Source organism: Rhea americana, unplaced genomic scaffold (assembly GCF_003343005.1).
Source record: "Rhea americana isolate MKP2758 unplaced genomic scaffold, rheAme1 scaffold_47, whole genome shotgun sequence".
Taxonomy (NCBI): Eukaryota; Metazoa; Chordata; class Aves; order Rheiformes; family Rheidae; genus Rhea; species Rhea americana.
Genome location: NW_028186612.1, coordinates 4,154,822 through 4,167,260, shown reverse-complemented (window position 1 = coordinate 4,167,260; position 12,439 = coordinate 4,154,822). Strand labels below are relative to the sequence as shown.

General features: G+C 46.2%; 1 protein-coding gene across 1 annotated transcript; it reads left to right on the top strand.

Annotated features, from left to right (window-relative positions):
- Positions 1 to 4,498: 4,498 nt before the first annotated feature.
- LOC146589317 (uncharacterized) lies at positions 4,499 to 11,196 on the top strand. Its single transcript, XM_085316490.1, is given in 3 exon segments — positions 4,499 to 4,634; positions 6,578 to 6,913; positions 6,916 to 11,196. Coding segments are annotated over 2 exon segments (1,884 nt in total). The 5' UTR covers positions 4,499 to 4,634; positions 6,578 to 6,894; the 3' UTR covers positions 8,781 to 11,196.
- Positions 11,197 to 12,439: the final 1,243 nt, after the last annotated feature.

Genomic DNA, 12,439 nt, shown 5'->3' with positions numbered 1-12,439 from the left:
TCATCAGATGTTCAAAAGCAATTAGAGGAAACCAGGGAGGGGAGGGAAATAGCATGGTAAATCACTTGTCATTTAAACACTTAATTTTCCTTTATCACATTTGTCTTACTGTGAGCATTGTTCCCTAAATTAATGAAAAGAATCTGCAGTGTGGCAAGACAATATGGGTCTCACTTGGATTCAGCTGGGACCTATCGTGTTTKTAGATCTCAGGAACAATCATGGACTCACATGAACAAATAGCTACTTGGGGTCCCTGTTCTCTTACATCTCCGTGTCTCCTTGTCCAGTTCTGCTGTATTGTGTGCGCCCAAAACAGCAAGCAGCAGTGTCCTGAAGCCTCCTGGTGTGATTAACTGTGGCATCTTTAATAAAAACTGTGGTAATATTTCCTTTGTAAAACGGAGAGAAAGTTCATTTTTTTCCCTCCTTTATTTTGCCTAAATTCCATTTTTATTTCATTGTGTAATTAATCAATCACTGGAGCACATGGCAGCTTGGCTTAAATTTAGTTCTCACTTCTCCTGCTTAGCCTTGTCAGATACAGTTGGCCAGTAAAATACAGAGTTGGATTTGTCTGAAAAAAATAACACAGCAATTGCCAGACTGGATCAGACCTTTACTCTGCTGATTCTAGTATCTTGTCTCCAATGGCAACCAGCACCAGACGCTTCRGAGAGAAAGAGGTGCACCATGCATAGGAGTAGAATATAACACCAAAACGTAACTTGGCCAAAGGGGAAAATGTCCCTAGCTCTGGTGATCCTGCAGTGTGAGGAGGGTTGTGTCCCAACACATGCATACACAAACACTTACCCCCTACGCACTGGACTGGTGCTGAGTTTTTTRTTCACTCCAAGTGTCCATGGGATAATCTGATCCACTTGGACTTTGTGATAAAAAGCTCATCTCCACAAACACAAAGGAGCCCAGAGGAACGGTGGCAGGTAGGGGAACTCGAATAACACCCTGTCTGGTTACTGCCAGGCCCAYGAAAGAAAAACCATGAGCCCCTTCAGGGCTCATTGCCACAAGCAGAGAAGAGTGGAGAGGCACAACGGCGCAGAGGGGAATCCAAATTGCCCCCTCAGAGGAACAGACACTCAATCTGGCTCCTCCAGGGCTGTCCCAGGGCAGTACCAGCCCCATTATCCAGGTATGAGACCCACCAAGGTGAAACAACCAGGGCAGCTCTCTGGGSCACCTTTAGGACTGAGAAGGTCTGCCTGGGGGAATGGGACACAATGTGGGACGCAGGGGAAGAGCATTTTGGGTTGTGCAAGGTTCTGGGCAGAAGTTCCCCTCTCAAAAACACAGAAAAGGGGAAAAAAACATATACATAGAGAAACAGAAAGAAATGATGCAAACACATTCACATGTATATTTATACATACTACCRAATTCGCAGAGGCAAGCAGGCTTTTGTTAGATCAAAAGTGAAGGACTAACTTCTAAAAAATATWATAAAACACATCAGATAGCCAAAACTGCCTAGGTTTCTAAGTGAGACGAGGCTGTTAAGAGCTTCCACTGGCATCTAGTGGTACGTTACAGTGTCAGAGTTGCTGCAGCTGACTGTACAACTGTCACCAAATCTGCTTCATTTTCCAATTGTGCACAGACTTCTTCCAGACTTGGGGGCAGTGTCACAAAATGCTTGTAAGGGCCAGAAGAGTAGGTGCCTGGGTCATGGACAACATTATGTAGAGGTGTGAAGAACTGGTCTGGAGGCTCAGCTTGATGCTGCCTATTTTAAACATGCATCTGGCTAAGGAAAATGGAGAGTCTGGAGAAGGAGAGCTTTTACACTCAGCTACAAAATCATGGGGCATCGAGTAAAGATAGCAGGTATCAACTTCAAAACAAATGCAAAAAGGGRTGCTTTATTGATGTTTAAGTTATGGAATGCCTTACTGCCGATATTAAAGATTTTCAATGATACCGAAGATTTTATGCGTTCAAAGAGACACTGGACAGTTTTATGGAAGACAAAGCAGGGAGAGTTAATACCAGTGCTGAAAAGTCCCTGGTCTGCAAATCATTGGAGKCTGGGACAATATTTCATTACGCCACCTCTCTGCCAGACTACAAGCCAGGTCCTGAGTTACTGCAGGCAACTCACAGTTTGGTTACCACAAAGAAGTAAAGGTGTTATGTAGCGCTGAGGGTTTGGCCTTGTTTTTTTCATTTTTTTTTCAGGTTGTTTGTTAATCAAATGGGCTGTCAAGACTTTGTGGCCAGGGAACCACTGTGGAACCTAGAATACGCTGTGAGTAATGGCAACAAAGTGGTTTCATTTGAGACTGCTGCCTAATTACYTCAGGAACCTGAATTTCATTGCCAAATCAACTTGAATAAAGCTAGAGAAGCCAGAGAGAAATGCTCAGATATCTCCCTTTCCCTAGATGGATATCTCGTCTTTGCATTGCTCTGTGTACTGTATGCAGGGTTAGAGAGTGAGGGTTTGGAGCCAGCCCTGTGAACAGCCTGGSCTCTGCCCCAGAGCCAGCTGCAACAGTGATGGGGGTAAGTGACCAGGCTGTACCATAGTGCAGGTGACTTCTTGTAGGCTACAAGTAGCTACTACCTGAGCACTGCTATAGTGAGGAGCCTTTTTTCTCTGACAAYCCCTGCCAGTAAATCTACCAGCATTTAAAAATGCTGTAGAAGAGAGCACGCTTTGCTCCTGATGGCCACCTACCTTTCAGAACAGATAGCCTGGGACACTCTGGAATTGCCACTATTGCAGTTTGCAAACAAAAAGTTTGGGATAARCAATGTGAGCCCAGCTGATTCTGACCTTGGGGCAAAACTCCCTATAATTTCTTCCAGTCCTACTGCCAACCTTGGACCTTACCTGCTACCTTCTTGGCAGAGGCCAGAGAGGACGGCCCTCTGATCTTGTCTGCTCTTTGTCCATGTGCAGCTGGCTATTTCGCCGCTGCTGCTGACCTACATGGAGACCATCAGTTGCTTCTGGCTGGTCCAACAAAAGTAAGAAATATTTTACCTCTCTTTCCCGAACTCTTCTGGACACTGAAGATTCTCTTTCTTGGATATCCATCATTTCCTAAGCCCACAAATTGGGCTTAGTAGGAAACAATTTTGGACATGGCAGTTATTCTAACCTTTCCACAACAACTCTGGCTATGAAGCTCTTTTGGGAATGAGCATGAGGCTTCCTGAATCCACTTTTGACAGTTTGAGCAGAATCTAGGTCTCATATCATGGCATGTTTGGTCTCCTCTTTTCTAACAAGCTCTGAACTTTAGGCCTTTGTATGAGCTTCAGGGCACAGCAGGCAGATCTGGTCTGCTCAAAGGAGAGTGTAAACTGGGACAACTCACCTGGGTGAATGCAGACCTCCAGCATACACAGCTCCTTCATAGACGGTGGACAGAAAGAGTTGATCTGCCACCATAGTCTCTCCTTTGTCACAGGACCAGTTGTGGCACTATTATTTCATGCATCACAGCAGAAGAACTTCCTTGAACTTCCCTGTGCGAGCTGAGCCAGGCTCCTCACTGTCTTCTGTCTCAATTTCCCTGAATCAAAGAAAGGGAAAATATGTGTTTTTCCTTGGGCCACATTTATGACAGCTTTGAAGGTGGTGGATGACTGAATGACTGGACAATAAGTCCAATCCCAGAGATGTGGGACAGCTTGTGCCACACGGAACTGTTGTGCTGGAGTAGATTTCCCTTATGCACGTACTCCTAAAACCCTACCAGAGAAATAACCTGTAGTAGAGCTTCCATGTGGGTTTCTAAGCTTCATGCTGCAGATTCAGATTCAGGGAAGTCTGGTTGCTTTCTGGAAAGTCCTGCTGAGGTTCAGCCTCTCCAAGGTGGTGCTTATCATTTTACCAAATCTAGACTACATGTTTCAGTGTCCACTCCTGTAAAATCTGCACAATCTCTTTGTATTCTCACTGATCATTAAAAGAGCTTCTTTGTTGCTACCTAAGCAACAGTCGTGCTTGCCACCTGCCCCCAGGGAGATTGCAAGCTGCAATGGACACAGAAATACTCCTGTATTCCCTGACTTACACCTTTCCATTTGTAATGCTTCCCAAAGTAAGTCCCAGACACGTACAGCCCAGGAGGAAAGAAGGGTGATTGCAGCATTCCAGGCTTTTTTTTCCTTCCTGCAGCAAAATGCTCTTAGTAGGGACCAGACAGAAATGGCCTGATCCTATCCTGCTGGCAGCAAGGGCAGGATTGGGTACCAAGCCTTCTCAGAAGAACTACAAGTCCCAGAAGGCAGTGCAAACCTGGGACACTTCCAGCTTCCCACAAATGTAGYGGTGCAGAAGACAGACGCATGGGGGAGGATTTCCCTTCCTCACGCTCCCTATGAGCCTGCTAACATCACTGCGGCCGCATGAAAATCCATCTCGGTGGTGCAAATGAAGAGCATCTTCTGTATCCTCCCCTTGCTCGTTCAACCTTTGCTCTTTGTCTTTGTTTAGCTTCACCCTTCCTCCGGTAGCTCTCACTGTGCTGGCCACAGACTTCCTTTAGGTCAGCTCGGCTGCCGTTGCAACAAAACTTGCAGTCAAGCCGCAAACATTGTAGTGCCGCTGACTCCCCGGGAGGAGAGAAATGCCTGCCATAGATTAATGGCTCACTCAGGTAAGATGCTTTCAGCCAACATCTTGTCTGTTTGTTCAGGTAGCTGAAATAAAGAAGCAGCAACTCCCTAATAGCTGACTCTGCCCTTGATTCAAACCCTGAGTCTGGGGGATGGCAGAGCTGGAAGCAAAGGCAGGATTTGTATCTATTGGATCTGGATGCTAAAAAACAAATAAAGAAAGTAGGCAGGAATTTCTTCTTTTACAGTGATATAAATTCCAAAATTTGTTCCTTTTGCCGAAACTCAGAGGCAATTGAAATGCTGCTGTGAATTTGCTGGCCAGCAAGTTGTTGCCTCCAAGAGATGGGTCTGAGCATCCAGTGTGCAGGGTCAGGCCATGACACATTCACAGCGAGCTCRTCACCAGCCTGCCCACCTGCCACTGCATCTGGGCATGTCGCTTGGAAAAGCAGCCAGGCTTGGCAGAAGGATCCTTGATGGCACGGAGGCTACGTATGCAACCTGCTCAGAGGGTTAATTACCTTCCTCAGTAAAAAAYATGCTTTTGAACTTTTCTTTCGAGCCTGGCTGATGGTGAGGCTTTGTCTGCTGAATTAAAACTCAATGCTGGTGTTAGCTATCTGCCTTCGGGAGGTGGTCTCAGTGCTCCATGGGGTCTCTCCTCTGCTAGCAAACACTAGACACAGATCCTGCTCCAAGCATGCATGCTTCATCTTTCCTGCCTCAGTAGAGCTTTCAGGTAGATTTTTTTTCTCTGTGTTTTTTCCATAACAACATGATAAATTCAGCTGAGACAGAAGTACCACTGTCCTTCCGTGATGGCTCTTACTGGCCTCTGTGGGAATCCAGAAGAGTTAGCTGAAGGGAGAACACAAGCAGTATGACCAAATCCAAAATAGCTTTCCCTGTCTATATTTTCATTTTCTGCTCTGACCCCTGTTGCCTGAGGAGTGTACTACTGCAAATTCACAGCATTGTTTATATAGTTATACAGCTTCTTCTTTACAGGTTTCCAGATCACTTATCTCACCAAGAACTATGTCTCTTGTTCCTGAGCCAGGCACATCTCCACCTCCCCAAATCCCTTTATCTTGGTGACAGGCTACCCGAGGATTCATCTTCTCAGCTACAATGTCCCACATAGCCAGACTCCCAGTGATAAATTTTATTGGCAACCTGTGTCCTTGCTGACAGCTGTCCCCATAACTGGTGATTTTGGCAGCATCCTCTTCAGCCATGACAGCCTCTCCAGCTGCATATATTCTATGTTGATGGGCATCCTGGACACCCATATCTTCCTCCTCTTGGTCTTTCAGGCTCCTTCCTCAGAAGAATTCACAGTCTTGATAGGAGACTGTGTTTGTGCCACTGGCATCTAATGTAACACAACAGTTTTCTAATGGAAAATAAAGGTACCAGGCTGTTGATTCAACCTCCTGTGATGAGGATAAAGTCACTTAAGCCTCCCATGCCTCAGTTCTCGAGCTGCAAAATTAGGATAGTTTTGATATGCCTTTCCCTGTGCAAGGAGGTCTGACAACACAAAGCAGCACGCCCCAGTTGTGCAAGTGGTGCCAAGTTTGGGTTTTTTTTCTAGGTTTGGAGAATTTTGGCTGCTCCATAGTCACTTTTCAGAAATGGGGCTAGTTGCAACAGCTACTGCAAAGTGCATTAATTAATTAGCTTGTTAACTTATAAATCTTCTCAGTAGAAGGATTGTAAAAGCATGGAGAATTATACTGAAAGTAAGTTACTAGAGGAGCAATAGTACAGCCAAAACCTCAGGGTCATTGCAGGTCTGAATACATTACAGATTCTCCCCGTATTCAGGGGAAATTAGTTTGTTCCAACTCTCTCTGTTGGAGTCCAGCTTAGACTGTGGCTTCAAAAGTCTCAGGTTCAGTCTCCCACACAGCAGCCAAGGTGCCATCTATTGTGTTCACACACAATGCCTTAATTTGCTCTTTGGTTTTCTTTGCAGTCCAACAATTCAGGTTTCCACAAATGCCTGGGAAACCTCTCTGGGAGGTTAGAGAAAGGAAGAGATGGAGTTATAAGCATTATGCCTGCAGCTGAGACAAAAGATGACTGAGAAATGAGGAAGACAAGACACTCCTGGACTACAGTAGCACTACGCCTTTCCTATGGGGAGCCAAGTGCAAAGTGCGTCTGACACGTGAGTGCTGATGGTTTTCATGTCTTCGCTGAGAGTCCATYGCCATAACACTGTGGCTTTTTCATGCCTGCTGGCTGCTTGGCAGCCCTGTCACTCACTGCTAGGCCCAGGGCACCACTGTCATGAAGCACCTGGTTAAGCGCGTGTGTTGAAGATGCACTCGTGTCTGGAATGTGGTAAAGCCTTCAGTAAGAAGGGAAACCTGAAGAGACACCAGAAGATCCACACAGCAGAGGAGCTCTTCACTTGTGGGGAGTGTGGGAGACGCTTCACAACCCAGGGCCACCTCACGACCCACCAGAGCATCCACACAGGAGAGAGGCCCTTCTGCTGCAGGGAATGCGGGCGCTGCTTCCGCCTGGAGATATGCCTGGCTGCCCACCAGAAGACACACACCAAGGGTGGGCCTTACCTCTGTGCCCACTGTGGGAAGAGCCTGAGCACAAAGATATACTTCAACATCCACATGCGGACCCACACAGAGAACAGACCATTTGCCTGCACTGAGTGTGGGAAGAGCTTTGTGAAGAAGGGGACACTCACTGCACACAAGGAGATCCATAAGCGAGATAAGCCTTTCAAATGCCCTGATTGCAGCAGGTGCTTTGGGCAAAGTGCCACACTGCTGGCCCACCAGAAGATACACCTCCGTGGAGGGCCCTTCATTTGTACTGAGTGCGGGAAGAGTCTGAGTACCAAGCGGTATTTCAATGTCCACCAGAGGAACCATGCTAAGCAAAAGCCGCTTGAGGGACACGTCAATGGCATGCCTCTCCAAATCATCCAAATTAAAGAAGAGCCTGACTTGTCCTTTACATTGGAGGAGGATGTGTTGGAGAGCATGTCCTGTGATGGAGATGGAGCTCAGGGGTGTAGTATACCTAGGAACCTAACTGATCCAAAGAGCCCTCCTTGGAAAATCCAGATGAAGGAAGAACCAGAACCAGCCATTGAAGGTGAAGTAAATATTACTGCAATAGCCTGCCAAAAACTTTGTATCAAAGAAGAGCCACCAGAAAACCTGGACTGTGGAAAGCTCTTTGATCCAAAGATCTCATTGATGGCTTTATGCAGAAGCCAGGTTAAAAAAGAAGGAGARGCTGATGTGCAGCAAGAGGAAGAAATCCCCACAGTCAGCAATCTAGTGCTCCAGGTGAAGGAAGAACCACAGGAAAGTATTGAGTATGAGATTCACCACGGGCAGAAGACAAACCTCAGTGCCATTCAGAYGATTCAAATTAAAGAGGAAGCCAATATGGAGGCTGACCACCAGGAAAGGGAGAGCTCGAAAAGGAACCAGAAGAAATGTCATCAGCTTGCCAAAGAGGGGCTGCTGGAGAACCAAGAGAAATCCAAATCCAAGAAAGATCGCTCAGCAAAGCGAGTTCCCAAAAGTGAACGGATATTCCCCTGTCCTGAGTGTGGGAAAAGTTTCAATCAGAAATCAAACCTGACCAGACACCAGAAGATCCACACAAGCGAGGGGCCATACAAATGCAGTGAGTGCGGGGAGAGCTTCCGCATGAACCGGAAACTGATCCGGCACCAGAGAATCCACATGAGTGAGCCATTTAAATGCACTGAGTGTGGGAAGAGCTTCACTCAGCGATCAAATCTGATTCGGCATCTGAGGATCCACACCAAGGAGGAGCCCTACCAGTGCCCTGAGTGCGAGAAGACCTTCAACCAGAAGGCCAATCTCTTCCGGCACCAAACAATTCACATTCGTATGGGACCTTGCAAATGCACCAAGTGTGGAAAATGCTTCCCCCAGAAGCGGCACCTCATTAAACACCAGCTGCTCCATTCCCGAGGAGGGGCCTACAAGTGTGGGGTGTGTGGGAAACGCTATCGACTGAAGAAGTATCTGAGAAGGCATCAGAAAATCCACATACGGGAAGGAACTGTCCCACACATGAAAAGGGGGGAGGCCACAAGGAGCAGTAACAGTCCCCACCACAATGAGCAGAGAGTTCTGGTCTCTGTGAAGAGCAAAGACAAGAGTTGATCTGCCCTAGTCCCCACACCTGGGAGAAAGCCCTTTTGAGAAGGGGAATGGGAACAAACTCTGCTGGCCTTATATATGCAGAACCTCTGGTGGGATTTAACCTGAGTGAGGTAGAAGGGGCAGAGCACTGCTGGAAACCAGTCCTCTGCTGCTGTTTTCTGAGGATCAGTCACAGGGTATCTGTGGTTCTCATTCTCAGCAGAGCACTTGAAGATGGAGGGATCCTGGTAACAGGATGCCTGTCTCTCTAAAGCATGCGGAAGGTATGGTTACCAAAATTGTCTTGTGTGGGCAAAATGTAGCCAAGAGGCCTAGGAAGTATTTATTTTGATTACTTCACAAGGTTTCTGAGACAGCTGAAGAGAGCCTATCCCATCTAAGCAAGGGTTTAAAGTGAGAGCCTACTCTCTTCTTCATCCTGTAGCTCTGATTCACACCTTGATCCCACYAGGCTAACGGACCTGAATTGCTAGTCAATCTGCTGATACAGATTTGGGAGAAACAGCTGCCAGTCAGTGGTACCAGGTTCTAAGCCTTGGATGCCCCAATCCAAGTTCTCAAATTGGCTTAAGTCAAGTCCCTAAAAGTAAGTTATGCAAAATTAGTGACTCTTTTCCAAAGCTAGCCAAGAAGCCAGCAGATTGTATTATGCCTTGTACTCCCACAGGCCTACTGCCTGAGTGCAAATGAGAATTGTTTTTCTTAGTATCAAGTGTTCTTACATCTCTGTCTCAGGGACTGTCTTGGCCATCACAAGTCCCAGAGTCATCACTCACTTCACCAGCTTAGGGTAACGAGTTAACGTTGGTGCTGATTCTTAACAATCTGCTTTAACTGCCTTTTACTGTGAAGCTCTTGGTAGGATTTTGACTTTATTGGGCATTATTTATGCAATTCAAAGCAACCAACAGAAACAGCTGAAAATGGCTTCAGACTTTAGGGACTAGAAGACAGGAAACTGTTTCCCTGCTGAAATGTTTTTGCATTCGCTTGCTGGAGTGAAGGGAACTATGCAGCTTCTCAAAAGCATGGACAGTTCAGTGGCCTTTACTGTTCACTGCTGAGGATTTTGTTTGAGTGTTCCCTGGTAAGGAGATCTTTATGTCTTGAAAGTCCCTGGGGAAGTAGAGCTGTGGAGGGAGTCCAGGATCCCCTGAATCACTTCCAACAATTTCTCTGCAACATCACTATGGACACTGCAGAGCCAAGACACATATTAGAGTTCAGCATTTTTCCGTAATATGTAGGGTCCCAGAGGCAAGGGGTGACACATTCCATGGTGAAACAGTGGCTTTACCTCTCTGGTAGAGCCATTCAGGTTCTTTACAGGAAACCCCATCCTCATCCTCCAAGGCACACGCTGCCTACTTCTCTCAGGGTGTGTGGTGAATGCCATCTTCTTGGAGGCATCTGAAAGTCATGCAGCATGACTTTGGGCAACTACCTGCTGTGGCACTTCAGACCCTAATGGCTGKTTTTTTTGCACTGCCTTATCTGGAGCAGGCCACTTTCCTCTCCAGATGGGGAAATGAGGCATGAAGGGAAGGGAGGGAACAGGACAAATTATACTTGAGCTTTGCCTTTACCAACAGCTTGAGCATAACTGTGTTGAGCTGTTTTGTTGTGATTACTCAAGCCTAACACTGAGTACAACTAGCAAAGTCTAAAAGCACRGTAATTTTGGTGTCTAGACTCCCTTGGCATTCAAAATAGTCAGTATGTAGCAGGCAGTCCCAGGACATGAGTTCAAATGTCAAAGCAAGCTCTGACCCAGCCTCTGAAGGGCCCTTTCTCTGTCCGTTGTCTGTCCAAGCCCTGACCTATGAACCTTAGCCAAACTGATTCATATCAAACCCCTGTCAAATCCCTCTGGCCAGGCAGAGACTCCCTTCTGGGGAGAAGAAGGCAAACGTACAAAAAAAATATATAAATGTATAATATCTTTAGGACATGGTAGGGGAACACCAAAGGTTATCCTTGTTAGAAAAATGGATCTGGGTAGTATGGTGGTTAGATGCTTCACCACACGGCTGGTAAACTGTATTCCTCTGGGAAAATATGGCTGAGCCCAGCCAACAAAGTAAAGCAACGTCTGCTGGGTTTGCTGAGGGACAGAGGTACAACAGAGCCCTTCAGTGGRGAGAATGCAGTCACCAGATGGAAGGGATTTGTTTTCTTTGCATTAGCCTAGTTTAGTGTCATTGAGATTTTTTACCACCAAGAGGCAATGGTGTAGGAGGTTTGCAGGTTGTGTTATTGTTTCCTTTCACATAGACAGGACAGTGAGCTTATATCAGTAGTTTTCCTGGACATCGTTAGATGTTACACCATTGACTATGGTTTGTGTGAGTACCCCAGCTTCTGGAGAAAAACAGGGCTGATAGTAATATCTCCTCAATAAAATAGTATTTAAAGAACAAAAGAAAAGCCTCTTTTCTATTTTTTTTTCATCAGTTGTCACTGACAGAACCTCACTAGTTTCTACCCAGAATGCAACAGATGGACAATGTCAGAATGAGATGCATACTAGATGCATCTGGTTGGTAAAAAGCTCTCCCAGCTTTGCTGACTGTATTAACCAGCTCTCCACTGACTTTGCTGGGAACTAAGACTCTCACACACAGGCCATGGGGCTCCATTCAGTGGTGCACACATAGGTACCATGCAAAGTGTCCTAAGGTATCTGCACAAGGCTGGCAGATATTGACACAGGCCTTATGGGAGTCCTTGACYTTCCTGAATGAGGAACTGGAGGACAGGCTAGACACGTTAGGGTATCTCAAGTGATACTAGACACCATGCTGTAGGAAACTAAACTGAGACCTTAAATGCAAGTGTCCATCTGCAAGCTGAATTCTACCATCAGTGTCCCACACATGGTAGCACAGTGCTGGAAGTGGAAAGAGGGTCTTCCTRTTAACATCCTGCCTTGGGTACTGCCACAGTCTGCCAGGCAGTGGGATATCACACCGTAGCTTCCTTAAGGACCCCTCCAAAGATGACTCACAGGCAGATCAAGCTGCTAAGGACACTAGTCCAGTCATGTTGATGGTCATGACCCAGCTCTCTGAGATGAATTTCATGGGAATTGAACAATGTCAAATCCTCATGCTCCCTTGTAGCCAAATAACCTTCACCTTCTTCTCTTTAAACCCACTAAAATGGCTCCCTGGTAATCTAAATCATTGCCTTATTCTCCACTGCATGGATTTTATACAGAACACCATATCTGTAAGYGTTCTCTGAGAAACCTCAGTCAGTGAGTGAAAATGATGCCCAAAGGGCCCGATTTTTCAGATCTCTACAGTAAGTAAGTTTAGTGTATTCAGGCTGAAGCCAGTGGAGTTAAAGTGGTGCTAATGGAGAGAGCTGCAAGCTCTGATGACTTCTAAAAAWGAAACTTTCCAGTGTTGCACAGTGGGTCAGATAGGTCTTATTATCCTATTGCTGTCCTATTTCTAGCCATGCAGACTGGTTCTATGGATTTCAGGAGGAATTTGGCTGAGGACTTTTTGGATCATCTTTGAATCATTGACTATCTCTGTGTATCATCTTAACATCATTTCTGGTTCAAGCATTCAGGATGGCCTGTCTGAAGGAGAGATGGAGACAGCCTGTGTTATAGAGCACTTGTGCAAGAGTCTGTATTTTGTGCTGGT